The 26,273-nt window shown below is 38.7% G+C and overlaps 2 protein-coding genes across 8 annotated transcripts in view; one reads left to right on the forward strand and one right to left on the reverse strand.

Annotated features, from left to right (window-relative positions):
• Positions 1-6,991, reverse strand: LOC137175532 (zinc finger protein 70-like). Of its 2 annotated transcripts, XM_067581224.1 has the most exons (8): positions 6,770-6,991; positions 3,935-4,137; positions 3,217-3,321; positions 2,979-3,074; positions 2,737-2,847; positions 2,308-2,425; positions 1,712-2,017; positions 1-1,566 (listed from the first exon to the last, which is right to left on the reverse strand). In XM_067581224.1, exons 1-8 carry the CDS (start codon positions 6,783-6,785, stop codon positions 623-625), a joined length of 1,899 nt encoding a protein of 632 aa, XP_067437325.1. In that variant the 5' UTR covers positions 6,786-6,991; the 3' UTR covers positions 1-622. The 2 variants fall into 2 exon arrangements, with proteins under 2 accessions (XP_067437325.1, XP_067437326.1); XM_067581225.1 differs by lacking the exon at positions 6,770-6,991 and having other exon boundaries at positions 3,925-4,057.
• zgc:113263 (uncharacterized protein LOC503753 homolog) overlaps positions 6,411-26,273 on the forward strand; it is a 21,573-nt gene continuing 1,710 nt past the window's right edge. For 2 of the 6 annotated variants that reach the window (XR_010925637.1, XM_067581203.1), the window contains exons 1-23: positions 6,411-6,540; positions 11,779-11,981; positions 15,084-15,188; positions 15,442-15,537; positions 16,429-16,539; positions 17,222-17,345; positions 17,535-18,012; positions 18,376-18,443; positions 18,529-18,775; positions 18,944-19,122; positions 19,544-19,766; positions 19,848-20,002; positions 20,986-21,077; positions 21,273-21,430; positions 21,533-21,672; positions 23,003-23,255; positions 23,353-23,468; positions 23,550-23,787; positions 23,966-24,105; positions 24,201-24,450; positions 25,098-25,228; positions 25,677-25,929; positions 26,133-26,236. Coding sequence is in view for 5 of the 6 variants with exons in the window: in XM_067581203.1 (XP_067437304.1) it covers positions 6,489-6,540; positions 11,779-11,981; positions 15,084-15,188; positions 15,442-15,537; positions 16,429-16,539; positions 17,222-17,345; positions 17,535-18,012; positions 18,376-18,443; positions 18,529-18,775; positions 18,944-19,122; positions 19,544-19,766; positions 19,848-20,002; positions 20,986-21,077; positions 21,273-21,430; positions 21,533-21,672; positions 23,003-23,255; positions 23,353-23,468; positions 23,550-23,787; positions 23,966-24,105; positions 24,201-24,450; positions 25,098-25,228; positions 25,677-25,929; positions 26,133-26,236 (3,916 nt within the window). In the remaining variant the exon portion in view is untranslated. Of the gene's footprint in view, positions 6,541-7,205; positions 7,337-9,502; positions 9,980-11,778; positions 11,982-15,083; positions 15,189-15,441; positions 15,538-16,428; positions 16,540-16,740; positions 16,814-17,221; positions 17,346-17,534; positions 18,013-18,375; positions 18,444-18,528; positions 18,776-18,943; positions 19,123-19,543; positions 19,767-19,847; positions 20,003-20,985; positions 21,078-21,272; positions 21,431-21,532; positions 21,673-23,002; positions 23,256-23,352; positions 23,469-23,549; positions 23,788-23,965; positions 24,106-24,200; positions 24,451-25,097; positions 25,229-25,676; positions 25,930-26,132; positions 26,237-26,273 lie in introns of those variants that run through there. The other 4 variants (XM_067581205.1, XM_067581206.1, XM_067581204.1 and 1 more) reach the window with 4 other exon arrangements.

Consider the following 26,273-nt stretch of genomic DNA (forward strand, 5'->3'; position numbering starts at 1 on the left):
TGACAGTGACGAGTACTTTGACAAGACTTTAATAATCCTTTTTCCCTTACCAACCACCACTCTCTTTCAAGAAGATGGGGCAGTGTATTGAGAAAACCTAAAAGTTTATTACCGTAATTCTGCAGTTCCGTGGCTGAGTATCTTGAGAGTTAAAATAAAGCGGTGTTTAAAATCACTGGTCTACACATTCATTAGGGTCATGAATGAACCTTATAGACAGAAGCTTATCATAAGTAATATTTAGCACAAATAAAGGAGATAATCTGAATTCTTTGTTGACAGTTTTTATCTTCTGGGTAAAATTTGTATACATTGTACACACATATGTCCACATTCTCACTGTACAAAAGATCACTTGTCATTAAGTCACAAAGAGGCTTTCCTTAACCTTAACATAGCTTATAATTAAGACCTGATTTTAGAATTAACAAAAAACTATATGCTCTCTGATAATATGGTCTCCAAAACATGAGGTGTGTTTACATTCACTACGTGTAATATTTGAGTATTCCAAGTCAATATTTACATACACATTGATACATACATGTTGTTAGTAATTTACTGATATAAAAATGCACTAATTGTCATCTATTACTTAAGATACAGTATGTACAACAGTATGCTAGATGTTCTTGTGGACTTTGAGGTGTATTTTCATGTTAGACTTTTGTGAAAACGTCTTGTGACACGTTAAACACTGGTGAGGTTTCTCTCCCGTGTGTGTCCTCATGTGTTTCTTCAGTCCTGAACTACAGTGAAAGGATTTGTCACATTGTGAGCAAGGATATGGCCTCTCTCCTGTGTGGTACCTACGATGTACTATTAGCTGTGCAGCTGAGGCGAAACTTTTTCCGCAGGATTCACACTGATGAGGCCGCTCCCCCGTGTGAGTTCGTGAATGCACCAGCAGGGCGCCGGAGCTACAGAAAGACATACCACAGGTGCTGCACAGATACGGTTTCTCTTTCATATGCATCCTGAGATGAACAGTGCGCGGATAGAGCTGTGTGAATTTCTTGTCGCAAAAAGTACAGGCATACGGGCGTTCACCAGTGTGAATGCGCATGTGGGACTTCAAGACTGAGTTTGTCAGGAATTTCTTGTCGCAGTACGAGCAGGCAAACGGCCTTTCTCCATTGTGACGTCGCAGATGAACTGTAAGCGAAGAGTGAGACCTAAATTTCTTCTCACAAAGGCTGCAAGCGAAGGACAGCGCTCCAGAGTTAGAGTGAATAAGGAAATGCTGATTGAGATCTTTAGGACTTTTATATGTCTTTTCGCACTGAGTGCACTTGAATGGTCGCTCCGAAGAGTGAACATAACGATGGTTTTTCAAGTTGGAACTAGATGCAAAAGTCTTGCCACACTCCAGGCAGGTGTTTTTATTGGCTCTTATGGCGTCCTCCCTGAACGGAGGGGAGACATCAGATCTGCCTTCTGTTGAGGACTTGATCGTGCTCTCTTCTGCTGGCTCCTTGTTTCTACTCAGTTCCAGATGTTCCTTTGCTCCTTTCATTGACCTTTTTGAGCATCTAGGTTGCTGGAAGGAGGCTTCACCAACTGTTTCTGCCAACAGGAAACAAGAGACTTAAATGACCCATAGAACAGTGAACAGAGTTTATTCACCATTGTGAAAATGATTAAATGAAAATCACCAACAAAAAGAAGCAACAATAACAACATTAGTATAAGAGATATCAGAGATGCTCACCACTGTCACTTGCTGCACCACCTTCTTCAGAACACGGGGAAGAACTGAGTGGTGACAGTCCACAGTCCTGCGGCCGAGAGTATGGATTAACTTCACTGGAACTGTCGTCAGTCTCTCCATCGTCCTCACATGTGTCTTCTATGCTGCAGATCTTTTCTTGATTTCTTCCCTGTGACTTCTCAGTATCTTGTTTTCTGTCTTTACCTCCCCTGTTTATTTTGCGGTCACTATGATCCTCAGATGCCTCTGAAGTCCGTTTAGATGTGAGTGCGGAGAGGATAGTGTCTGGCATGAAGGTGAATTCATCTGAAAAGCAGATAACATTCATGTTAGAAGAACAATCCCATGTAAAAAAGCACTAGAGTGGTGCTGAAATACCTTAGGAGTACAGACTCTAGTAAAATTGGGAGTGCACATTCCCAATGAATGTGCACTCAAAGTCACTGTCATCCAATTTTCCTTAGTGACTGTAATAAAATTAAAAATTGAGTATTGGATGGTGTTTGGGGATTTGCAAAGGCATCAATACATCAGTGAAAATCAGGTATCTGTGCACCTTTGGAGAAATGGAATAACAAATGTTAACAGATTGTTACTCTTAGTCATCTTTTGATGCTCCTGCTGATGCTGCAAAATCTTCTTCAGATCATCAGGATGAGAAACAAACTGCTCCATCTCATAGTCGAAGGATGAAAGGTCAAACATGGAGAATACCTGGAAAAGAAGAGTGGGCTGATTTTAAACACAACACATATCGTTTATTTAATTTTAAAAATTCTAATTTTCTGCTCCTTCTTTCAATATTATTATTTACAATGTGGATCTACATTTCTAAAGTGTGTTGGCATAGACTGTTTATTGTAAAACTGCAAATAAACAGCAATCTGTCTGGACTTTCCCACAGCAGATTTCATTTTTTCTAGACTTGTAAGTGATGCTGAAGTACTGGAGACTGGAGTGCAGCTAAAATTGACCAGCATTTGGTGATTGAGTGGATGGAGACTTTTTTTCACCTTGCTGCCTACCTGTGAAAAACTTGGTACTGGGAGGAAGTTCTCCAGTCGGTAAAAGAACTCCCACACCAGGATCTGCAGCGCTGTATCAAAACGAACTCCATATTGTACTGGGAATACATCCTTTTGACAGGAAAAGAAATAGCATAAACATGACCATACATCAAACACAAAGAATAAATAAAGATTGAAGATATAAGTTAGAAACATATATTAATGACTAATCATTGAAAAACTTAAAAAGTGGAGCTCACCTTGAAAAAACGCTCCTTTTCTGATTGGTTTCTAAGCAAAGTCTGAACCAGCTCCACAAAAGCCGACCTTGAAATCTCCACCGCTCCATCTTGGTCCTGTCAGTGCATCCAGGAGATTTTTTTACATGCATGAGTTACCAGTTTTCCATTCAAATGCTAAAGCTAATTAGACATCTACAGCAGTGTAGTGTGTCCTCATGTACAGCACTAAGAGCGCTAAGACATTCATATTGCCTACCTCTTCAGGCTTGAAGTTTGTTGTCTTCTGTTGGAAACTGTTAAGATGATCCTGGATAGTTTTACAGTCAACTGTATCCATCCTTTTTAACAATTCAAGGATGAGCTGAAAAACACAAAGTCATTAATGTATACTTTGTGTACTTATATAACAAAACTAATGTTCAATATTGACAGACGAGGCAATGGATGAATTATGTGTGTGTTTAAAAAGTGCTTTACTTGTGGAACCTTGCATCCAAATGCAGAATATTTAAAAAAAACAGAGTGACTGAGTCTGTTAAAGGCATTTTACATGGTTGCATTAACTTATCTTCACTTAAAATAATACTGTTTACATGTCTATCCCGAAACAAATGGTGGAAATCTGTTTATTTTTTTCTATTGCAAGTCATTTGTTTCATGATCCACTACTATAAAATTTACCATCACAGCTACAGTTATGACTCTGCTCACCCACATGGTGATATGTGATGTTTTGGGTGAAGATATGAGAGGAAGTTTGATGGGAACCGGTCAATTCAAGTCAAGTTTATTTGTATAGCTTAATATATTTTCTCAGTGGACTTTACAGGCCAACAGTAAGTGTGTAATAATTTGCACTTTCTGGCGTAATCACTCCAGGCCCTTGACTCCACTGGGACTGCTTTTTCTCCACAGATAAAATAACAAAAGGTCAAAAATGGCCATAAATAGTCTTTATACCCACATTTACTCACCCGAGCTCTCAGCCCCAGGATTAGCTGAGATCTCAGCCTGTAGTTCATCAGCCCTGGAACCATCTCTGTCACCAACGTGATGAATTCAGCCACTTTTTCATATTGGTCAACATTTTGCTCTTGGGCCACCTGCCACATACAGGCTGACATCAACCTCAACGGAGGAACCAGCAGGTGCATGGATGACCGAGGAAGATGAGGATCTGACAGTGGATGCAAGCGGTGAAACAAATGAACACCATATTATTAACTTGTACAGTCTCAAAACATATAAATATGCACAATAAAGTGATAATAAATCTTTGACAGTTAAATTGCATCTTAAGACACATTCAACGACATTGTAAAAAAGGTTGGGCTGTTCTGGAATAACACACATCAATCACAGTAACTACAATAAATATATGCTGTAGGGCTAAAACTAATTATTTTCATTGTCTGTTAGTCTGACAATTATTTTCTCAATTAATTGATTAATCGTTGAGTCTAGGGCTAACGATAGTTTTTATTATCGATTATCTGCTGATTATTTTCTTATTTTATACAAAAATGCCCATTATAATTGCCTTTACAAAGAAAAGCATCACATTTTCAGATTTGAGAAGCTGAAACCAGAGAATTTCTGGCATTTGTGCTTAAAGAAGTGGCTAAAATGATTATCTGATTGTGAAAATAGTTGCCGATTAATATTTTGTCGTTCAAATAATTGATTAATCAACTAATCGTTGCAGCTCTAGTTAAGTCTATCAAACCTTCAGATTGCTTGTTTTGTCCACCCAACAGTCCAGAACCCAAAGATATTTAATTAGCAATCATATAAAACAGAGAAAAGCATTAAATCCTCACATTTGAGAAGCTGGAACAAGAGATGACTAATGATGATCGTTTGCACAATCATGTCAAAGCCCTGATAATCATAATAATCTGGTGCTGATGTGCCAAAAGATTAATTATTTGGTTATTAATGAAACCTATAGACTACTAGAGTATAACTTCACAAGATGCTTCACATTCCTCACTTTAACACAAACAGCAGAATGCTCCTCTGATATTTCAACCTTAAATAGGCTATTACATTTTTCTCGTAATAACACTTTATTCTCATAAAATTACGACTTTTTTGTTGTATTACTCGCGTAAAATTACTACTTTATTCTCAAAATCTCAGAATTTTTTTCCTCTCAGTGTGACACTAACACTAATCTGTCGGCAACGGGACAAGATTTTGATACCGGAAGCGTTCTGGTTTCTGTTTGTAGTCTGAGTAGTATTGACCAATCATGTTTGAGTGGGGTTTAGTTGCATGCAGGTAAACAGTCCGCACAGAGTGTAAAACAGGTGTAATGCATTGGTCAAAATGCAATCTCAGAACCTATCGGCTATCATCTGACAACGATTTAGTTCTTTAGCGTTTTTTATAATTTATCTGCATTCTTATGTATATATCTGTTTATAGAGATCAGCCGAAATGTCGTCTGGACCATCTCAAGTTGGTAATCGGACTGTAAACAACGACTGGCACACGGAAGAGAAAGTCTTGGCTCAGATATCCATAATCCAGATATCCCCTGGCTACACTGGAACCCCTGAAATATTGGCCATTGCCTCCCAGAGCAAGCAGGTCTACTTGCAGACTCATAGTATCTACACGGCACACCCACTTGGTTAGGTATAGGCATGAACAGTGTGATGATTAGGGTTAGAGTTAGGGTTAGGAAAGTGGGTGTCTCATTTAGACAGACAGACTCTTCTCCCCCAGAGGCTCGGCTGAATCCAAGTGTCCGAACTTCACTGCACTAGCAGACTTGTGGACTTTGTGGGTGCGTTCCCAGGAAGTCTGCGAGTGCTGAGGACTGTCCAAACCCACAATTCATTAAGTCCACAAGGGCCCTCAAGTGGATTTTCTGCAGACTTCAGCAGACTTCACTTGGACAATTACCCATAATCTTGCAACACTAGGCTATAAAGTGACAATGTAAAAGAAAATAATAATACTAGTTATTATTATCGATAATAATAAAAACAATAATTATCATGTTAACATTAATAATAAAAGTCTATGCAAAATATTTGCTTTTGATGACATTTACTTTTTTCACTTTTGTTGTATACGTTAATTGATGTAGCAAGGTATAATGCACACACAGAAAAATAGGTTTATAGGTTTAATAATTTAGGATTTGTTTATGATAATCTGCTAAACTAAACGGGCAAAGGTTGGTTTTTGTCCGTCTACAATGTGCAGACAATGTACTGTGTATGTAATATTAGCAGCGTTTAGCAGCTCATGTAAAGAGAAAATCTCACTGAGTATTCAGACCAGATTAGTTGACAGTAACAGGAAAACCGTTGGGAGGCGTTCAGAAAAACACTTTGAAATGAGTTACAGGGTCAGGAGTTTCATTTTATCTCTATGGAAACGCTTGAGGTCTTGACGTGATGACGGTGAACACGTCATGGTGCGTACGACTGAAGTCCACGAGGGCTCAATCCGCAAATCCGGAGGGTGGACATCTGTTGGATTCAGATTAAATCGTCGTCGGACAGATAGCCGATGGGTTCCGAGATTGAGGATTGTATCTGCGGTCCACACTCCGGAGCAGCAGGTGGCACTAACATATCTCAAACACTGTTACCCAGCCTGTATTTTTCGGCCTTTAGGTGGCGCTGTTTCGTACAGGGACAGCCTCTCTGACTTATACAACAATACTGAACTTATACTTCACCTAAACTGAGCTTTACTGCAGCTACTGGTGCTACTAAGAACCGTTTAACGTTATTTAACGAACGGTCACCCTCCAAAACGTTAGAGGCTCTCACAGTAAAGATACAGACCTGGACTTGTTCCCATTTCAGGACCGTTAACCGTTGCAGCCAGTTGTTCAGCTAACGTTAGCAGCGCAGTTGAAAGCTTTGTCAGTCAACTTGTTACGTTTTATATCAGAAAACTACATAAACACCCCTCTCAGTGCATATACAATGTATTGAAGATACAGTAGTCTAGCTATCGTTGCAGGTTTATTTTTCTTAAAAAAAAAGAAAAGAGTTGTTAGCAAACACTTCCGGTTCCCTGTTTTCAAAGTAAGACAACTCAATAACGGTCGTGTATAGATGGTAATCCTAGATTTGCGAAACTCTCGTGAGATTTGCGCGTGTTGTGGCTTCATTGTGTGCGTTGTTTGTCATTTATTGTACAAAGTAATTATGTTTCATGGTGTGACAACGCAGTGGCTAAGTTCTGATTAGATATAGGGAAAGGTAATTATTTGGGTTAAAAATTATCATTTTAAACTAATCTCGCGAGAGTTTTCACGAATCTAGGGTTACCATCTAGACACGGTCCTCAATAAACTCATTACTAGTTTGCAGCCTTGAAGAGAATGAGGAGCAATGGACAGTCTGGCAAGTAACTTGTTACCTTTTTTGTCATACCATAACAGTTTTTATATGTAAACAGAGAGAGACAGAGAGGAAAACAGCATCAATTTATTTTCGTTTATGTATTTTCCCTCCTTGGTATCATAATCGATGACACATTTTCACAACATCCAACATCACCACTGGTGTAAGAAGTAGCGTAACTCATAGATACCTAGAGCTGCAACTAACATTTATTTTCATTATCGATTAATCTGCCAATTATTTTCATGATTAATCGTTTTGTCTGTAAAACTCAGAAGATAGTAAAAAAATAAAAATAAAAATTTTAAAAAAGCCCATTGTAAATTCGAAGATCTATCGTGACGCCTTCATTTGTCTTGTTTTGTCGCATCAATAGTCTAAAATTCAAAATGAATTCAGTTTAATGTCATATATGACACATAAATGCTTTAAATCCTCACATTTGAGAAGCTGCAACCGGCAAATTTTTGGCGTTTTTGCTTAACAAAATGACAAAAACGATGATCATCAAAACAGTTGCCGATTAATTTTATTTCAATCAATAATTGACTAATCTCTGCATATCTACTCCTATCCTTTAGATAAGTAAACGTAGCAATAGTCAAAAATACTCTTAGAAATAGAAGTCCTACATTCAAGATGTTACTTGACTAAAATTACAGAAGTATTAACAGCAAAATGTACTTAAAGCAAAAGTACTCATTGGACAGAGTGGTCCTTTTAATGTTGATATATTATTATATAGAATCATAATATTGGGTTGTTATAATTACTGATGCATTTACATAAGCAGAATTTTAATTTTACAGCTGGTGGAGGTGGAGCTCATTCTAACTATTCTATATACATATTTAATCTATAGCACTGCATCATATTTCAGGTCCCTTTATACTCCAGTACACCCAGATCATGCAATAATTATAATAAAAAACAACATAAGAATCTCTGTTTCTGTCTGTTTAATATGGTTGAAATCTGGTGACAGGAAAGACTATAATCATCAAATTATATAGTGACCCTTTGTATATTTCTGCTTAAATAAATATTATCTCTGTTTGAACTTTATGCCCAAATTAAATGAACATGCAAAACATACTGATATTGACTTGATATAAATTGTTCACTTCATAACATAGATTGATTTCCTGAGATTTAATGCACATTTCTGGGGGAGACAATGTGCTGAAGTTTGCTCCCTCAGTTTTAAGACCGAGGAGTGCAGAAAGGACCGAGCAGGAATGCTTTGAAGGACCTCACTAATGGAAAAGGAGGATATCCACCGAGAATCCCAGTTGATCCTGCAGATGGGTTTTTATCAGATTTTGGTCTACTTTGTCACACTTAACATCCTGGCTCGTGTACTCTTAGTGCATTAGTGCAAGAGGTGAAAAGTTCAGAGTTCTGGCTCCAGGGAAGGAAAAAAGGCAGCCCAACGCACAACAAGTCAATCATTTACTCGAACGAATGAGTGAATTTAATGTGAATTATAATGTGTACATTAGAACATACACAACAGCTGTTTATTAATTAGTTTAGGAGACAGGTTTCTAAAATAAGTAACACATGCAAGGTAAGAATTAATGACTAAAGGGAGGCAAAAGAATTAGTCCCACCAATACTGTTTTGTAAAATACATATAAGAAAAAGACAGTGAGGTTTGCTGGGATCTAGAGGTGAAACAATTAGTCGATTAATCGATTAGTAGATCATAACTGATTAATCATTTAACTCATTTTTTGAGTAATAGTGCCATTTATTCCGTAGTTCTAGCTTCTCAGTTGTGAAATATGCTGCTTTCCTAAAACATGATGCATTGTTATAGATAGTGCTGCAACTAATGATTTTCATTTTCGATCATTTTCTCGATGAATCAGTTAGTTGTTTGGTCTATAAAATGTCAGAAAATGGTGAAAAAATGTTGATCACTGTTTCCCAAAGCCCAATATGACGTCCTCAAATGTCTTGTTTTGTCCCGACCAACAGTCCTCAACCCAAAGCCAATAGTTGGTGATTAATGTAATAGTTGACAACTAATTGATTAATCAACTAATCATTGCAGCTCTAGTTATAGATTAAATATAGAGCATCATAATAAATATATATTGTAATATAATATGTTGAAATTAGCCGTTCTACACAATGAGTAAGTTTTGCTGATGATGTTTCTGTACTTCAACTCTATTTTTGAATGCAACCATATATAAACATATACTACATGTTATAAACTAATAGTAAAGTGATGCCTGAGGTAAATGTAAAGCCTGCAGCGCCATCTAGCGTTAAAAAACCTGAATTGCCTGCTTGATCCGGTCTTCGTCAGCCAACCACAGGAAAGAGGGCTTGCCGTGATCTGGACTGAGGCGGATGGGACCAGAAACCTTTGTTCTGTCTCTCCTCCCAATGCGAGAATAAAAAAAACACAAGACCCCTTCAAGCAAAACTGAGCTCGCATCTTGGGGGTTAATGGCGATCGTAGATGGCTGATTTATTAATCAGCAATTAGCAGAATTTATTTATCAGAGCATTTTTTGTTTTGTTTTCGTGGTCGCTGCAACCGGAGGGGGACATCTGGTCGCTTTTTTTTCTCTCTGTCTAGCTGCTAAATGGAAATAAAACGCGGAACTGAAACTGGCAGCGGTGGAGGTGCGTGTACCCTAATGACAAATCACATACGAGTCATTTATTGATCCCTGATCTGCCTGATCTGTGTGTTTTTGACCTGGTAACCGAAATGAACTGATAATAATAATAATAATCATGCAGTATTTCTATCTTGATCCATAATATTAGCATCTAAAGTGCAGGCTGTTTTCCATCAGTCCACCTGCTTTTAATCCAGTATTGATCAGACCATCAATATTAGCCTATATAGTTATTTTTCCCTGTAGTAAATGTCATATGCAATAGGCTGCTGGGTTGCACTGCCTACAACATGATGTGAGTTTGTTGTGAGTTTGATGGATGTTGCTGTCAGTGCACCTGAGAGCAGCACTGTCATGTCATTATTTCATCTCGCCCTTTGCCACCACGAGTCAAGTTCACTTCTGCATAGTGTGCTCTGGCCAGCATATGAAGTGTCAGGTGGATGTTGTTGACTCAAGTTTCTCAGATTGCTTGTTGGAAGTGCTGCTGTGTTATATTTACTGCAGCCTGTTTGCACTTTTTTTTTTAAAGTTGGCTTTGGGTCCTTTTTCTTTGTCTAAACATCAAAATTGTGGTTAGTGGATATAAAAACCAGCCTGTGTTTTCTCAGACTTAATTTGCACACACCTCATGAGGAAATGTTAAGATTTAATATTCAGAGGTAATTGTTGTACTAAAACAGTAAACAAGACCAATGACATGCAAAACTGCCACAGCAGAAACCTAAAATTAAGTTTTAATGCTATATTATTCAATCAGCACCCTTTATTGTATATGTTTTAATTGTTAACATTGAAATATTTTCCTTTCCCTTTGACAGATAGGAATATGACAGTATACAGTAGGGCTGCAGCTAATGGTAGTTTTCATTATAGATTAATCTGTTGATATTTTATCAACTTAAACATATTTGCTGTCATGTGTGACAAAGAAAAGCATTAAATCTTCACTTTTGAGAAGCTGAAACCAGCAAATTTTCTGCATTTCGCTTAAATAATGACTGAAGTGATTATTGAGTTATCAAAATAGTTGCCAGGTAATCATCTGTCGATCGACTAATTGATTAATAGAGTAATCATTGCAGCTCTAGTGTACAATATGTCATTTTATATCAGGATATTGATATATATTGCGGATATTGTTTAGTACCATTTTGTAGAAAATTAATTGAGAAGATGGTTGACAAAACAATCGCACTAAAAGGTCCATTAAGTAGCTGTTCTGGAGCTTTCAATTATATCCATCAAAACATTCCTGTTCTTCCTCAGCAGATGAGGGTTTATGTAGAAACTTTATGTTTGAGAAACTTACACAAAATAAGCAGACGAGCATGTTTATTTTCTGCTCATTTAATTATGCAAATGCCTGACAAAGGTACCTTGTCACAGTGATGCAAACATCATGTAAAAATCTAATATTGCTATTAAGAAGTCCTGCTCATTGATTTGCAAAATCAATGACCCACAAAGGTCTAATACAATCGGAAATATTAAAGGGATAGCTATGATAAACAGCCGGCGATAGACCAATTTATATTGTCTCACAATATGAACCTAAAACTGTTGAACAACAAATGCACAGGTGTCGTTATTTAAAGGTTAGAAAACAGTCTGTCTCGGGTTATTTACTCCTGCTCTTGTCTTCTATCAGGTTAAGTGTATTTATGGGAATTTGAGACTCTCACTGTTGATGTCTGTAAATTGTCTCTGACTTATATACTGAATTGAAAATAGTTTTAAGTGTCAGTTACATTCAATATTAATACATTTTTTGGTGTTTATGTCTCTCCTCCACTTCAGGTAATGATCTTCCAGTCCATTATCTACGCCTCCTGGCCACACCCCTGCAGCTTTTTTCAGCTGCAATGTGGCAAGTTGTGCAGCAGGGACTTGTGGATCACTACGGGATGCTGGAGGAGTTTGTTACCATGGTGACGGAGCTGGTCCCAGAGCTGATGAGCTACAGTCAGAGGGCTCAGCTCATCCTGGGACTAAGGGCCAGGGTCAGTAATAACATCTAATACTATAGTAATATTCAGTGCTCCATCATACTGAGTTAGAACTTGTACTTATTTTAGCAGTTTGTCTCTTGTTAACAAAACCTGTAGTAGTTTTAACAGGTAAATTTAAAATTAATAAACTATTATAAGTAGCTCATGAGTAGATGATCAGTGTTGCAGCTACCAAAAGTTTAAATAGTCCCAGCACTGTTTTTGATTTATAATTCAGTTATTCTCTCTCACTGACATCTGAGACCACTAGTCAAGATACCTCTATTTTTGTAATACTATTTTTTTCATTACAGATGATAATATCGGCTAAACAATTTAAGTGAAAAGTTGAATCTTTGAAAAATGTACACGAATATCTTAGTATTAAGTATGTCCCCCTTTTGCTTCAATGGCAGCATGCACTCGAGCTGGCATGGACTCCATAGGTTTGTGTAAAACCTGATGATTGCTGTTATCCCAGCATGATCTGACAATGATCCAAAGAGCTTCTTGTGACGCCACAAAACGCTTGGCTTTCTCAGTTTTCAACAAGTACCCCAATAAATGGAGTTGAGGTCAGGTGACTGTGGAGGAAAGTCCATGACATTCAGAACTCCTTGGTCTTCTCTGGTCTTCAAGTAGTTTTTGCAGAGCTTTGAAGTGTGTTTGGGGTCATTACCTTGCTGCAGAATGAATCCTTCTCCACAAAGATGCAAACCACAGGGTACAACATGTCTCTGAAGAATGGAGTGGTACTTCAGTCAGTTCAGTGCAGGTGTCCAACTCTCAAGTAGGCAAAAAATCCCCAGATTTGAATATTCTTACCACCAAGTTTCACTGTCGGTTTGACACCATGTGGTATCATTCTCTTTCCTGTTCATCTCCTTACATACACCCTTCTGTTACTGCTATCTTAAACTTGGATTCAGTAAATCAGCAAATAAAACTTTTTCCAGTCATCCACTGAGAAATGTATTTCTTAGCCTACTGAAATGGTTTCTGCCTACAGATAACTCTATCTCTGACATAGGTATTGAAATTAGTTCCCAAAATCTACACGCACCATCCAAGCCTTGCTTAGGGAACCAAATTCAGCCTTGCTTCTATAATCACCAGCTGTCATTGAACCACTACCAACGGGCTTATTTAGTCAGGAATCCTAACAGCAGGGGTCACAACAAAGTGTATTGGTGCAAATAGGTGTTGGAGGTTTGAAAGTACTCCAAGATGGCCTTCTAACAGGTCATCTCTGGAGGAGGCCCACTCTGTCGGTCGAGGGCACTCGCCCGGTTTTATTGGGCAGCTTCAGAGCCCTTTCAGAGTTTAGCCAATTAAGTCCATACTAATAAATCTTTCACTCAATTCTGTACTGAAATCATACCTCATTTACAGCAGTAAATTATCCTCAGTCACTAAATCTGAACCATTAATTAATTTAATAAACAGTATTAATTTTACCTTTGCAAAATTCAATATAATTTATAATCTAAACAATTTCAAAACTAATGTCAGCCTATCCCATAGGAGACGTCTTTGCTCACCTTAAAGGAACACCAGAGGACCTCAGAGATGAGCACAAGTCAGGGACTTTGGTTGGAGTGTATAAAAATACAAACCAGTTTTATTTGGTTTTACAAAAAAAGCAATCTAAGAATGCAAAAAGTAAAATACAAAAAACTTAAGCAAAAAATTAAAAAGCTAAAAGACTAAAGAGAGTCTCAAAGAGATCCCTCAAAACGCCCTGAGGAAAAAAGGGGTCCCGCAAAAAGAAAAAAAGGAACCGGACCCCGAGCCTCTCTTGACTTTTCATTTTATAACTCTACACCTTCCTCTCACTTGTATTACCACATATCATCTATCTCCAGGACATCTATCAGTTTCATGCTGATGTTACATGACTTTACACAGAATATTAACCTTTTCTTTATCTGTCACTTACATCAGACTACATGGAATTTTTCTACTTCTTCTATTTTACATTTGACATTAAAATCAAGGGATGTCTGCAAGGTGCAGAAATCCACAGCTTCTCCTTTGCCTCAGATTATCTGAAGGTTTCCTAAGTTTTTGATGTTTGTGGTCGTTTTAGTCATCCTTGATGTTTCAGATCTAGTTCAGTACATGTTGCACAAGTTGTTTAAATCCCCGCAAATGGTGCAAGACATTAAACTATGTTTAATATGTCACCAATTAAAATTAAATAAGATGGTCAGAAGTAGGCTTGAGTAGAGTCTCAGCCATATATAGTGCAACTTTCAACACTACCTCAAGCGTTTGGTCTTGTTTCCCCTCCTGAGAAGTGGTTTAGAAACTGCTACACTTCCTCTGGGACCACTACAAGACAGCCTTCTTTTGACAGTACTTTTGCTGATTGGAGTCTTGCGTTCTTTATTTAGCAAATTTTGTATCTGTGATGAAGTTGCTTTTCTATCTCTCAGGGAACTTGATGTATTGATCTTCTGATGGTGTGGTCACTTTTGGTCTCCCTGATCGTGCTTTAGATACAACTGATCCAGTTTCTGCAAAGCGTTTTAAAGTTCCATGCACTGCCCCCTTAAAAAACCTTTAGTTTCGCCTTAATTTAACACTGAGAAAGCCCCTCTTTGCTTAGAATAACAGTCTGACATCTGACACTTTCACTTAGTTGTGATGCCATGTTTTCCACTATTATAATGCTACTTAGTAAGCAATGATCTGCTGGAAACTTGAGGCACAGCCATATTTATAACAAGTGAACACTGGCTGCAAGTTGAGTTTATTGAACAAGCCTCTGATGAGTAGATCAAATCCACCTGAGTGTTATCTGAACGCATGCTTCAATGGAAGGGAATGAAATGGAACTTTCTGATTATTTCCACATTTACATGAAAATATTAGAGATTTTCAGTGTAATCTCAGCCTTTTAGACCCCACTGTATATCTGTATTTATTTCATAGTAGCAGCAGGTAATACATAAAAATCATAGTCTAACATAGTTTAGCAATGTTCAATTTACAATTCAAGTCACATAGAAAAGAATCCCTCGATAGCTGTAGTCCAGTGTCACACCAGCTGGTTCATAAGTCAGGGCTGTTTAAGTGTATAGTGTGTCTTTTGTGTTTGTGTACAACCAGCTGGTTCTGGAGATGTGTCGAGGCGAGCACCCAATGGACATGCAAACCATTCAGCCACATCTGGACAGAATTAAAGCTCCTGTTAGCACAGCCAAAGATCACCATGTAAGTAAACTGTGACTGGATAAGTTTGCTTTGAGTCTCATGACTGTCAGGGTTGTTGAAACTGATAAAAACTTGTGTTTAATGTTATGAATGAACTGTTTTTTTCTTGAATTTGTATTCTTTTCCATTGAAAGAAACTATAGAAAAAGTAGTTTACTGTAGGTGTGGCTCGTGTGAGCAACTGTTGTTTGTTTCATTGCCTTGTTTCAAGAATTTCTTTGTTCATATGCACATGTTTGTGTGTGTATATCAGGTCACCATTAACCAGGTGGAGGAATCTGAGGTGAACTTTGTGGAGTTGGTGCATTCATTACTAGAGGATCCTTCTGACAGAAAATATTTTTTCCAGGTGAGACGACACTCACTCCTCTAAATGATCATTTACACATTAAACTAACAAAAGATTCAAGATATTATCATGGAAACTCCCCAGTAATGTACCATCAGGCATATTGTATATCCCGCAACGTTTAAGTAAGACAGGCACTTTTAGGCTTTGGTATTGATATAACACAATACTGGTCTGAAAGAGTCATCTCAACTGCAGAGATACACGTTCAAATGAAGTATAAAACACAAAATTGGACTGAATATCGTAGAGTTTCCTCAGATCTTCTGGGAAAGGTCAATATTTATGCCTGTAGAGATGTTGCAACTTCTGTTGCTTGGGAACATGTTTGAGGACGGCTGCCCAGAAAGGGCCTTTGTTTCAGTCTTAAAGTTTAACATCACTCCAGGTAATGCCGGTTTTTGTGATCTGATTTTTGGTTTAGAGTTGTGTGTGGATAGAGAGAGTGGACCAGAGAGGGACTGATCTTAACAAATGCAAAACATTTTAGAGTTTTGAGTAGTTTTCTTAGTTAGAAAATCATTCTAACATTCACAACAGATGGTGGTGAATCAAACTGGTAACTGCAGGTGTGACAGTAACAAAAATCATCAAGAACCTGATCTGCAGCATTACAGAAGTTCCATTTTTGGAAGCATTTACGCCAAACTTAATACTCAACATGAGAGAAACACTGGTACCTGCTGCAAGCTGCAAGCTGCAAGTGCAGTGAGGATACTGTACATCAGGAAAATGAAACGACCCCTCAACAAACATATGCTGCAACAATGAGCTCACTGAGTCAGGGCAGTTTTCCAATAACACATCTTAAATTATACTTTATTTAAGATGTATCTCTTTCTTAATCTGTCTATTCCTGTTTTTTATTTTTCTGTCTTTTTCTACTTGCAGGACATCTTTCCTGTGTACTTTGGCTCAAAGTACGATGCAGCCCTTGAGATGCTTGTGTGGGAGTTTATTTCAAGGCTGGAGGAGCTGCTGCCAGTTCCAGACTTCACACAGGTGCCATATTTCTTATTGAATTCAGTCCTGGCACACTGTTATCAACCAATCCTTACAATAATGATAATAATAATAATGTATGTGAGGGAAGGAGGGTTTGTTGTTCTAGAGAGGAGGATGCTTACCTGTTACAAGGACAACATTCACATAATAGGCAATGTTTTGGCTACTGTTATATCCCTGTTATGTTCTCTGCCCACTACAGTGTTGATGTTGAATGAACAGCTAGCTGGGGAGGTTATTAAGCTGCGAGGAAGGTCTGCACTCCCTTGTTGTAAGCCAAATACAACAATCACTATGTATCAACGGGAAATAGGCTCTGGCATTATTCCAAACTGAGCAACCTTTTCAGGTGGCACATGGGCTCAGTGCAGGGACTCATCTGTCTGCACCACTGACCTAGAGACAGGGTTAACTGGGCGCAGGTGCAACTCAGTGTCCCAATGGATAGCCTCCTCCTCTCCCTCTTTGCTCAACCAAGCTGTTGCACAAGAACAAAAACAATACAGAGAAATGGTTTCAATTTCCTTAAGCAGCTACTGTTTTGTAGGTTGACACATTACCCCTCACCATATCAACTTATTTAAACTCAGTTTGGGACATTTGGCAATTTAAATAAAAGTAAATGCACAATAAATTACTTCAGGATTAATAAATCTAGCAATGTGTTCTCTCTTCTCAGTTGGCAGCTTTACTTGGAGACACTCCGTCATTACTAGACAACTGTTTACAATCCTTTTTCCCGCCAGAGGACATGAAGACAATACTTGAACACCACAGAAACCTTGGTCATTTTGGAGAAAAAGGTACTGTAGGTTTCAGTTTTTTCTCAGTTGATTGTTAAGTTTACTCATTGTAAAGCATTACTATTAAAACATTTCTAAGAGAGAGTGAACATGCATGAACAAGCATGAGTTTAGACATGTTTGACAGTTGCATGATTTATGTTTGCACCAATCTGGGGCTTAATGAACCATTTTTCCTCTCAAATGTAGATCCTAGATTATTACCGATGGATGACTGCATCCTCTCCTCCCTGTCCCTTCCTCCTGTGACCAAACCTGTCATGAACACTACCTCCTGCTCACCTGCTCTCAAAGACTCAACCCCTCCAGAGTGCAAAGGACATCCCGGTGCGCCCAACAACACGAGCAGCCTGGAGAGGGCGATCAGGGGGGGCTCTGAGACAATCAGACAGAGACTGAGGGAAACAGGGGACTCGGGCAGCTGGCAGCTACAGGTTAGAGGCGGAAACTGTAGCATTTCTCAGGAGAGGAAAGTGCAAAACTCAATTAACACACGTCCATGCGATGAAACTATAGACCTCACTACATCTAATGAGACAGCGGGCACGGACTCAGCAGCCAATGAGAACAGCCAAAGCTTCAGAGGAGAGCGGGTTCCCAGGAAGAGGAAGCTTAGCGGAGGTGTAGACATTCCCACAAAGCAGCCTATGGAGGCATCAGCTTTCTTGTAAGATTACCATAAATGTCTATTTGTTACATACAGTGGGAGTTCCCATTGGTTCAAGTGGGTAGGCATTTGTCGCAGTTGATGTGTGTTACTCCATATGCGTCTTGTCATTTAATCATCTGAAAATACTAATTTATCTCCTGTGTTAAGTGCACATTCATTCCATCTCTTTACATTCCTCATATATCATATTGTTTCTGAATTACATCATGTTCGTTTCCAACCACAATACAAGTACTACAAACGCTTCCAAGCTAATTGTTGGAGATTACAAAGTGATGAGATATCACTACGATTGAATTGGAAAATGGTGTGTAAGCCAACATGACATGTTTATCTGTGACATATTTTTCACCTTTGCAGGGATTCTTCTGTGGATGATGAGAATTCAGATGAATCTCCTCTAATCTCAATATGGGGAGAATATACAGGTTTGTACAACTTCTAAGTGGATCAATGGATATTCACCTCTGTCTAACCTCAGGCCTTTGACTAACTCTTCACATTTCATTTTAGACTCTCAGGAAGGTTCTTTCCCAGTTGTAACTGACTCAAAAGTTCCCTGGTCGGACGAGGAGACGCTCAATCTGCTCGACATTTGGGGGAAGGACTCGGTACAGCGGGCTTTGAAGGGCTGCTTGAAGAACCGTCATATATTCACTCAGATCGCACAGAAGATGGCAGAGAGGGGCTACATGAGAACAGTTCAACAGTGCCAGACCAGGATCAAACGACTGAAGAAATGCTTCCGAAAGAACAACAGGTGGGTATTAAATGACAAGGTTTTTGTAGCTGTTTTCCTGTCTTCCTGCTTGTCTTTCTGTCCAGTAACTTCATTTTGTCAGATAATTCATTTTAGCCTTCATGACTGTGGGGGGAAAAAAAGCAATTCAAGCAAAAAAATGTTGCATTTTCCCTGATCTAACACCAGAGGGAACTCCAGGTTGGAGTATAAATATTACGAGCAGCTGGAGCGAGTACTTGGCTCCTCAGCTTCCTCGGCTGTTCCTGAGGTCACCTACGATGTTGAAGAAGTCATTGATGAAGACGAGTCCCAGGACGACGATGAGGATTTGCAGTTCCTGGGCCACACGAGTCGACAGGAAATCGGTATGATGTCACCATTCTGTAACTGAGTTAATCAAACCACGGCTTCAACAGTGGCGTTAGATGTTTTATAACTTGAGCCTTAACTTTAAATTCTCTTTTTTTTGAGTTTATATTATTTGATTAAAAATTCAGACGCAGAGCAGACATTATAGATTGTTTAGGTGATCTTAAAAGTTTTCTACAAGGCTGTATCCAAACTACTTTACATGTCAATAATCATATATCAGATGAACTTAATATGAATAGATAAAAGGAACAATACATTTACAAAATAATGAAACAAAATGCATCACCACAAACTACATCCTGTACTCTAAAACTACATTAATTCAACTCAACTTTCAAACAAACTCAACAAAAACTGAACATCAGTGGGTAAAAAATGCTGTAATTAATTAACTTTTTTTTATGTTTGTTTAAGGAACTAGAAGTGTTCCCTGGACAGACTTTGAGACGTTGGCCCTCATCAACACATGGGGTGAAGACAAGATTCAACAGGAGCTGAGAGGAATGCACAGAACCGGGCAAGTTTTTTCCATCATATCCAACCAGATGGCTGCCCAAGGATTCTCCCGAACACCCGAGCAGTGCCAAACGAGGCTGAAGAGGCTGAAATCAAGTTTCAGGCAGTGCTACGAAAACAAGTATGTGTGCTTAGAGCAGAAAATAATAAAAGGAAAAGTTCAGGATTTTTGCTGATATATCCTCTCATCCCCAAACATCAGCATGAAGGGACTGGAGCAAGTTCAGTGCAAGTTTTACGATGAACTGGCAAGAATTTTAGTGAAGGACCTCCCTTCAGTGCCGCAGTTGGATGAAACACCACGAGAGGCTGAAGAAGACGACAACGACTTTCCTGCCTACTCCCATCAGGATATCGGTAAACTCAAATGTTCTCTACCAACTGTAGGGGTTTTGGGAAGAGAGTTCAGATTAACCAACTGTGGCATTTTTACTTTCCCTACACCACATCATCTTGCCCTCTAATGTCTATACACTAACCAATCACAGTGTGTCCCTGAAATCTAGCAAAAAGTAGCACAATCTAATGAGCATAAAAAGTTTTCCAACTTCAACTCAAGTTATAGTCAAAGCCTTTAATGACAAACTGCTGCTTTTAAATAGTGATTCATTGGGTTTAAGATGCTGGTTTTAACATATTTTATTTTTTGACATGGACCTACACTTTGAGATTTTTAACCTCACCTAACCTATAGACACAAAAATGTGCATCTATGTTTTGTCCTCTTGTTGTCTGTCTTCTATTAATTAGCACTAGACACAAGTTTCCACATTGTAAATCTTTAAATTCCTAACTAACTAAAGTGGGATTAGACACTGCTACACCAGTCAATCCAAAAAGACGAGTAGCGCTGTTCAGTGTATTTCTGCCAAATTTCTCATCAACATAATTTAAACTGCTGAAGTGAATCATGTGCTCCAGTATCTTCTTTGGATGCAGTTTTTGAGAAGTGGCCCATTGAACTGTTTGTAATAATTTAAAACCACTTTCAAGATGATCAGTGTAAATGCTAGATTGTATCTCTTGGCTCATCTAATTACTGCATTTGAACCAAATTTATTGGCAGAAAAATAATAATACATACAAGTGATTAATTATAACTGTACTGTGATGTATTGTTTAATAGAAATATACATGTCAACTTTGTCACAAAACCTGTTTGGCTCAGCATCATGGCATATACAAAAAAAATACAATAAAAGCAGTGTGGCCAACACAAAACAAGACAGTGAAATGTAAAATTAGTAAAATGTGTAGATGGTCGGAGTCAACTCAGTTGTCAAATGAAGTGTGAAATCATCCATTCAGATTTTTTCTCTCCTTTATCTTTATTTCTTCAGAGTCCGCTGTGGGCATTCAGGAGGACAGGAAGAAAGTCCCCTGGTCCGACAAAGAGACCATCATCCTTTTGGAGATTTGGGGAGACCCACAGGTAGAGCAGACTGATATCAATCAATCAGACTGAACTGCCATTTCATTTGACTTCATCATTGCACTTCCCAATTTGAATCACCAAAGAATAAATTAAAGATTAGGCAGCAATTCAGTGATCTGGAACCTCATCACGCTTTTTTTTCCAGACGTTCAAAAGCAAGGTGAAACTGATATGAATTTCACCCACATTTAGGTCCAGCAGAACCTGAGACGTTACCCACACAACGGTCACGTTTTCACAGAAATATCAGAGAAACTCTGCGCCAACGGCTACCCTCGCAGTGCAGAGCAGTGCCACACCAGAATCAAACGGCTGAAATCCAGCTATCGCCAGTGTCAGGAAAGCATGAGGTAAACACTGCACGTGAATATTCATCTTGTATGCTGTACTGTTGACAGCGTGTTTGTGTGTCTGTTTAAGTCCTTTTTAATACCTGACTTTACCGTCTGTAGCTCATCCGGGACTGTCGATTTTAAATTCTACGATTTGCTGGAACAAATCCTGGACAAGCAGCCATCGACATCTTCCACCATGGTAACAGACTCCATTGAAATATCCGAAGACTCCAATGGTGAATCAGTGTCTGAAACAGGTACAATATCCCCTCATCTCTTCAGTGCAGTTTACAGCACAGCAGCAATACTCAAGATTTCTGAGGGTACAATTATAGAATTGTACAATTTAAACGTTTGTAATGTTTTCTTTCAAGTAGTATAAATACAAACAAACAACAAAAAGACATTATTTTGCTCCAGCTTATAAAATTTGAGGATTTGCTGTCTACTTCTTTGTTATATCATTGTAAATTAAATATCTTTTGTGGTTTGGACTGTTTGTCAGAAAAAACAAGCAGTTTGAAGACGTTACTTTGGGCTCAGGACATTTTTAATTATTTTCTGACACTTTATAGACCAAACAATTAATTGAAAAATTAATCTTTTGTTGATTATGACAATAGGTTCATTCATTCATGCTCCTATGAGGTTGCTCAAGTGTTTCAGAATTTGAAAAGGAGCTACGAGTTGTATGCTAAGGTTTACTTTAGGTTTTTTTAGGTGATATATATAATTTTTTTTTTTATTCACTATTGTAAGATTTCAGTTACTTTTTTTCTGTAAAGCAATTACTAGCGTGTAAAAGCAATGGGAGAAAATCGTGGTGAGCCCCAAATACTTTCAGGAATTATATACAGTAAAAAATAAAAATGGTCAGTACACCTACAATAATCATAAGAAGCTTATGTATGGATAACTCATGGACTGTTCACGTCACATAATAGGCTTATGTGATGTTGATTAGTGTGCAATTTTGAGCATTTTCAATTATGAATGGAATCACTGTACTTACAATACACATGCTGAGTTATAAATGTTACTGTATGGGAATGAACGGGTCTCCCATACACTTAAAGCCCATGAAACCTTTTCCAACCATGTGACAATTACGATATAATGGTAAATGCTAAAATATAGTGTAAGAATAGCACAAGTAGAAAAGAGTAACACAGCAGTATCTGTCTCAAGTTAGCTAACAGTAATTAACTTTGGCCACGAAAGCTACTGGTCATACCAGACCAAGTGGTGCACATTATTGATGTTTAATTCATTTTTTCATTTGTAAGAGGAGAAATGTGTTATTTCTTGTGAGAAAGAGTGGATTTAATGCTTACATAACACATAATTACTCACAAAATGTATTTGTTATCTCATGTAGAGTTGATCCACGTGCTGTACAAAGCATTTTTAAATTAAGAGAAATAGCAATCATTGTATTTTTATGTTTCACTGTATTGGAATTTGCTGCATAATAGGAAATGTAATAGTATAGCCAAATCAACTTTACTGGCTGAAACTACAGTAACTTGTGAAATAGTGCATTCGTACCAAAACCAGTGCTGACACGCGTTGTGTCTCGACTGTAAGATGGAGAAATCAACATGTCTGCAGATAAACCAGCACCCGGCTCGTGGTCAGATGAGGAGACCCTGGCACTTATCGATATCTGGGGCGAAGAAGAAGTTCAGAGGGCGCTTAGGGGTTTTGTCCACAACGGGCACGTTTATGCCGACATTTCAGAGAAAATGCACGACCTCGGATACACGAAAACCCCGGAGCAGTGCCGTTGGAAAGTCAAGTCACTGAGGAACAACTTTCGGCAGTGCTACGACAGGAAGAAGTGAGATCATTCTTTCTTTCTGTTTGCCTTATTGTTTGCAAATATAATCAAGTAAAACCAACTAATAGCCCTTGTTACAACTTTTCACTCTTTCTAGATGTGGAAGAAGAGTAGATTATAGGTTCTACAACCAGCTGGAACAAATACTCGGACCGGAGGCAGTTTCTGTTGATGAATACGATGAAAGAGACGAACAACCAGAACAGGATCCAGGTACAGTCAACGTCCTTTCACACATTTGCACAGCAGAAAAAGAAATGCTCTATTTGATAAGTTTTCTGCTGCATCTGCCAGCAATAGGAACAGACAGTGTGAACACAGTATGGACGGAGCAGGAGACGGCGGCTCTCGTTGAGGTCTGGGCGGCAGATGACGTGCAGCACAGCCTGAAAACCTGCGTCCGTAATGGGCACATATTCATCGACATATCGGAGAAGATGGCCGCCATGGGATACATGAGGACAGCGGAGCAGTGTCACTCCAGGATCAAAAGGCTGAAGAAGACTTACAGGCGGTTCTGCAACAGCCGGAGGTAAATAAAATGGAGGAGTGATCGTTTGAGAGACATTTTATTCCAAATTTTAGTAAAGGTTTCTTCAATTGGTTATCAGAAAACCATCAAAAGGCTGTCAGAGCACTTATCTTAAAATTTTGAAAATGTCCACCACAGCACAGTGTTTCCAAGCTAACCTTTGATTTATGTTTTCCAGAAGTGGAGGCCGGCCTGCAGTGTTTCGATACTTCGACCTCCTTGCTCCGGTGCTTGGTGACAACTCTGTGTTTGCCGATGTGGACGGCACTGCTGCTGACGCCACCTTGCAAACCCTTATGGACAAGGATCCTAACATGTGTAGGTTTAAATACAATCAAATCCACTTAATGAGTGAAATTTGTGTTATTATGCTTTTAAACACCCAATAGTAAAGCTGTTGTTCCTCCTTTTAGTTGAGCAGCCCTCAACCAGCCACCTCCTGTCCGACCTGAGCAGAAAGACGCCCTGGTCGGACCAGGAGACTCGCACGCTGCTGGAGATCTGGGGTGAAGATAGTGTCCAGCTCACCCTGAAGGGCTGCCTGAAGAACCGCCACGTGTTCGAGTACATCTCCGAGAAGATGGGTGACCAAGGATATATAAGGACCTCAGAGCAGTGCTACACCCGCATCAAGCGCCTTAAGCACGGCTTCCTCCATGAAAAGTCAGTAATGACACAATTATGTCTTTTTCTAAATAAATGTATCAATTCTATTATTTCTATTTTGTATTTAATAGCCATTTGGTTGGTTATATGTCAGACATCTCTGCACATGGTCAAACTTTATGGTAATATAAAGCATTTGAGAAAATCTTATTCTACAAATGATTTTTGATAAAATGTTGTCAAAATCTTTGGGAAAAACCCCCTTAGCCTGTTTTGGAGGTGTACGATCGAAAATGCATCTCAAACTAAATTTGTTATTTACAGGATATGGAAAATCATACATGTGATATTTTCAAAATGTAAAGGAAAATGATTATTATGCACTTATTATTTTGCACAAAGTAATGTTAAGCATGGCTGCAAGAAGGTCTGCATTAAATGTCTTACAAAGGCTTCACCCAATTTTATCAATATGCTGCAGCGTTTCCCTCGTAGCATCAGTCCTGACACTTTGAGGCCTTGATAAAGTTTTGATGTGATCCTGAGCAAATCATAGGATGATTGATTTTGACCAATGAACATCACTCTCTGTGTAGTTTATCATGGAAAATGTTTGTGATTAGCTTTGCCAGCTAATCGCCAGGCTACATATTCAAATGCGAGGTGACTGGTGGTAACTGTTTTTTTGTCTTCTTTACCCACAGAGAGGAATATAAATTCTTCAGTGAGATGGAGAAAATCTTCAGGAAGGAGTTGAAAGTTGACGGACCAGTCGCAGACACGTCGATCATAGATGAGCCGGATGAAGGCACCCTTGAACTGAGCCAAAAGAAAGGTGAAACAAAAAGAAAAATTCACAACGGCAAGGCTGCATGTATAAACATTTAGTTGCAGGACTGAAATGTTTGAAATTAAAAAATCCTCAGTTTTTTCTAATCTTTAGGTCATTTAGCCAACTCTTGTGAATTGGATTATTAAGTGAATGTAAAATTTGTACAGTGTTGATATTTGGCATCTAAGCTCTGACTTTGTCACTCCCCACAAAAAACACCAACCTTAGCAGAGCAAGGACTGGGGAGTGATGATAGCAACATTTTAGACATTTAAATGAGTTCATGAAAAGTGATTTTGCTTTTGGCCAACCAAAATAATTCCCCCTTTTTTTTTTTTACCAAATGAGTACAGTGTAAATAAACCTGAGTAGCTTTTCTAATTATCATAATTAATGCCAAATACTGTAAAGATAATGTTTTTTATTCTGTGAACTCTATCTACTTTGTCAGCTGGCTCAAGTAACCCGTGGATGTCCGATAGCTCTAAGCTACCCTGGAGCGACGGGGAAACCGAGGTCCTCCTGGAAATTTGGGGGAGCGAGGAGATTCAGGAGAATTTGAAAGGCTGCACCAAGAACAAACACATCTTCATCCAGATCTCTGAGGTCATGGCCAGCCAGGGCTACCTGCGCACTCCTGAGCAGTGTCAAACGAGGATAAAGAGGCTGAGGGCCAATTTCCGACACTTCCTAGAAGGCAGAAAGTAAGCATGTTTGTATGTTGTTGGGGGATGACCAGGAAGCACAATGACAATGTTGGAGTCTGAACATTCACAAATAAATACAGTTTTATTCTCTAAACATGTTTCAAACCTCATAATATTTGATCTACTGCTGTTGCTGTAATTTGTGGCATAATTTTCTGTCTCCTTATAAAAAGCTCTGAAATTCTGTCTCATGTTTCCAGAGGAGAGAAACAGGAATGCAAGTTCTTTGACCAGTTGGTGCAGATATTTGGCAGCAAGTATGTAACCTCTGACCCGCAGGCTGAGGATACAGCCAATGTCGTAGGTAAGAAAGCACACTGTCTGTCATGTCAGAGATTTTC

This window comes from Thunnus thynnus, chromosome 23 (assembly GCF_963924715.1).
Source record: "Thunnus thynnus chromosome 23, fThuThy2.1, whole genome shotgun sequence".
Classification (NCBI taxonomy): Eukaryota; Metazoa; Chordata; class Actinopteri; order Scombriformes; family Scombridae; genus Thunnus; species Thunnus thynnus.

Coding starts and splice junctions, on each gene's coding strand:
- LOC137175532 (XM_067581224.1), bottom strand. Junction 2,848..2,978: donor AAAAGGAGCGTTTTTTCAAG/GTGAGCTCCACT, acceptor TCCTGTCAAAAG/GATGTATTCCCAGTACAATA. Junction 2,018..2,307: donor GCATCAAAAGATGACTAAGA/GTAACAATCTGT, acceptor TCTGCTTTTCAG/ATGAATTCACCTTCATGCCA.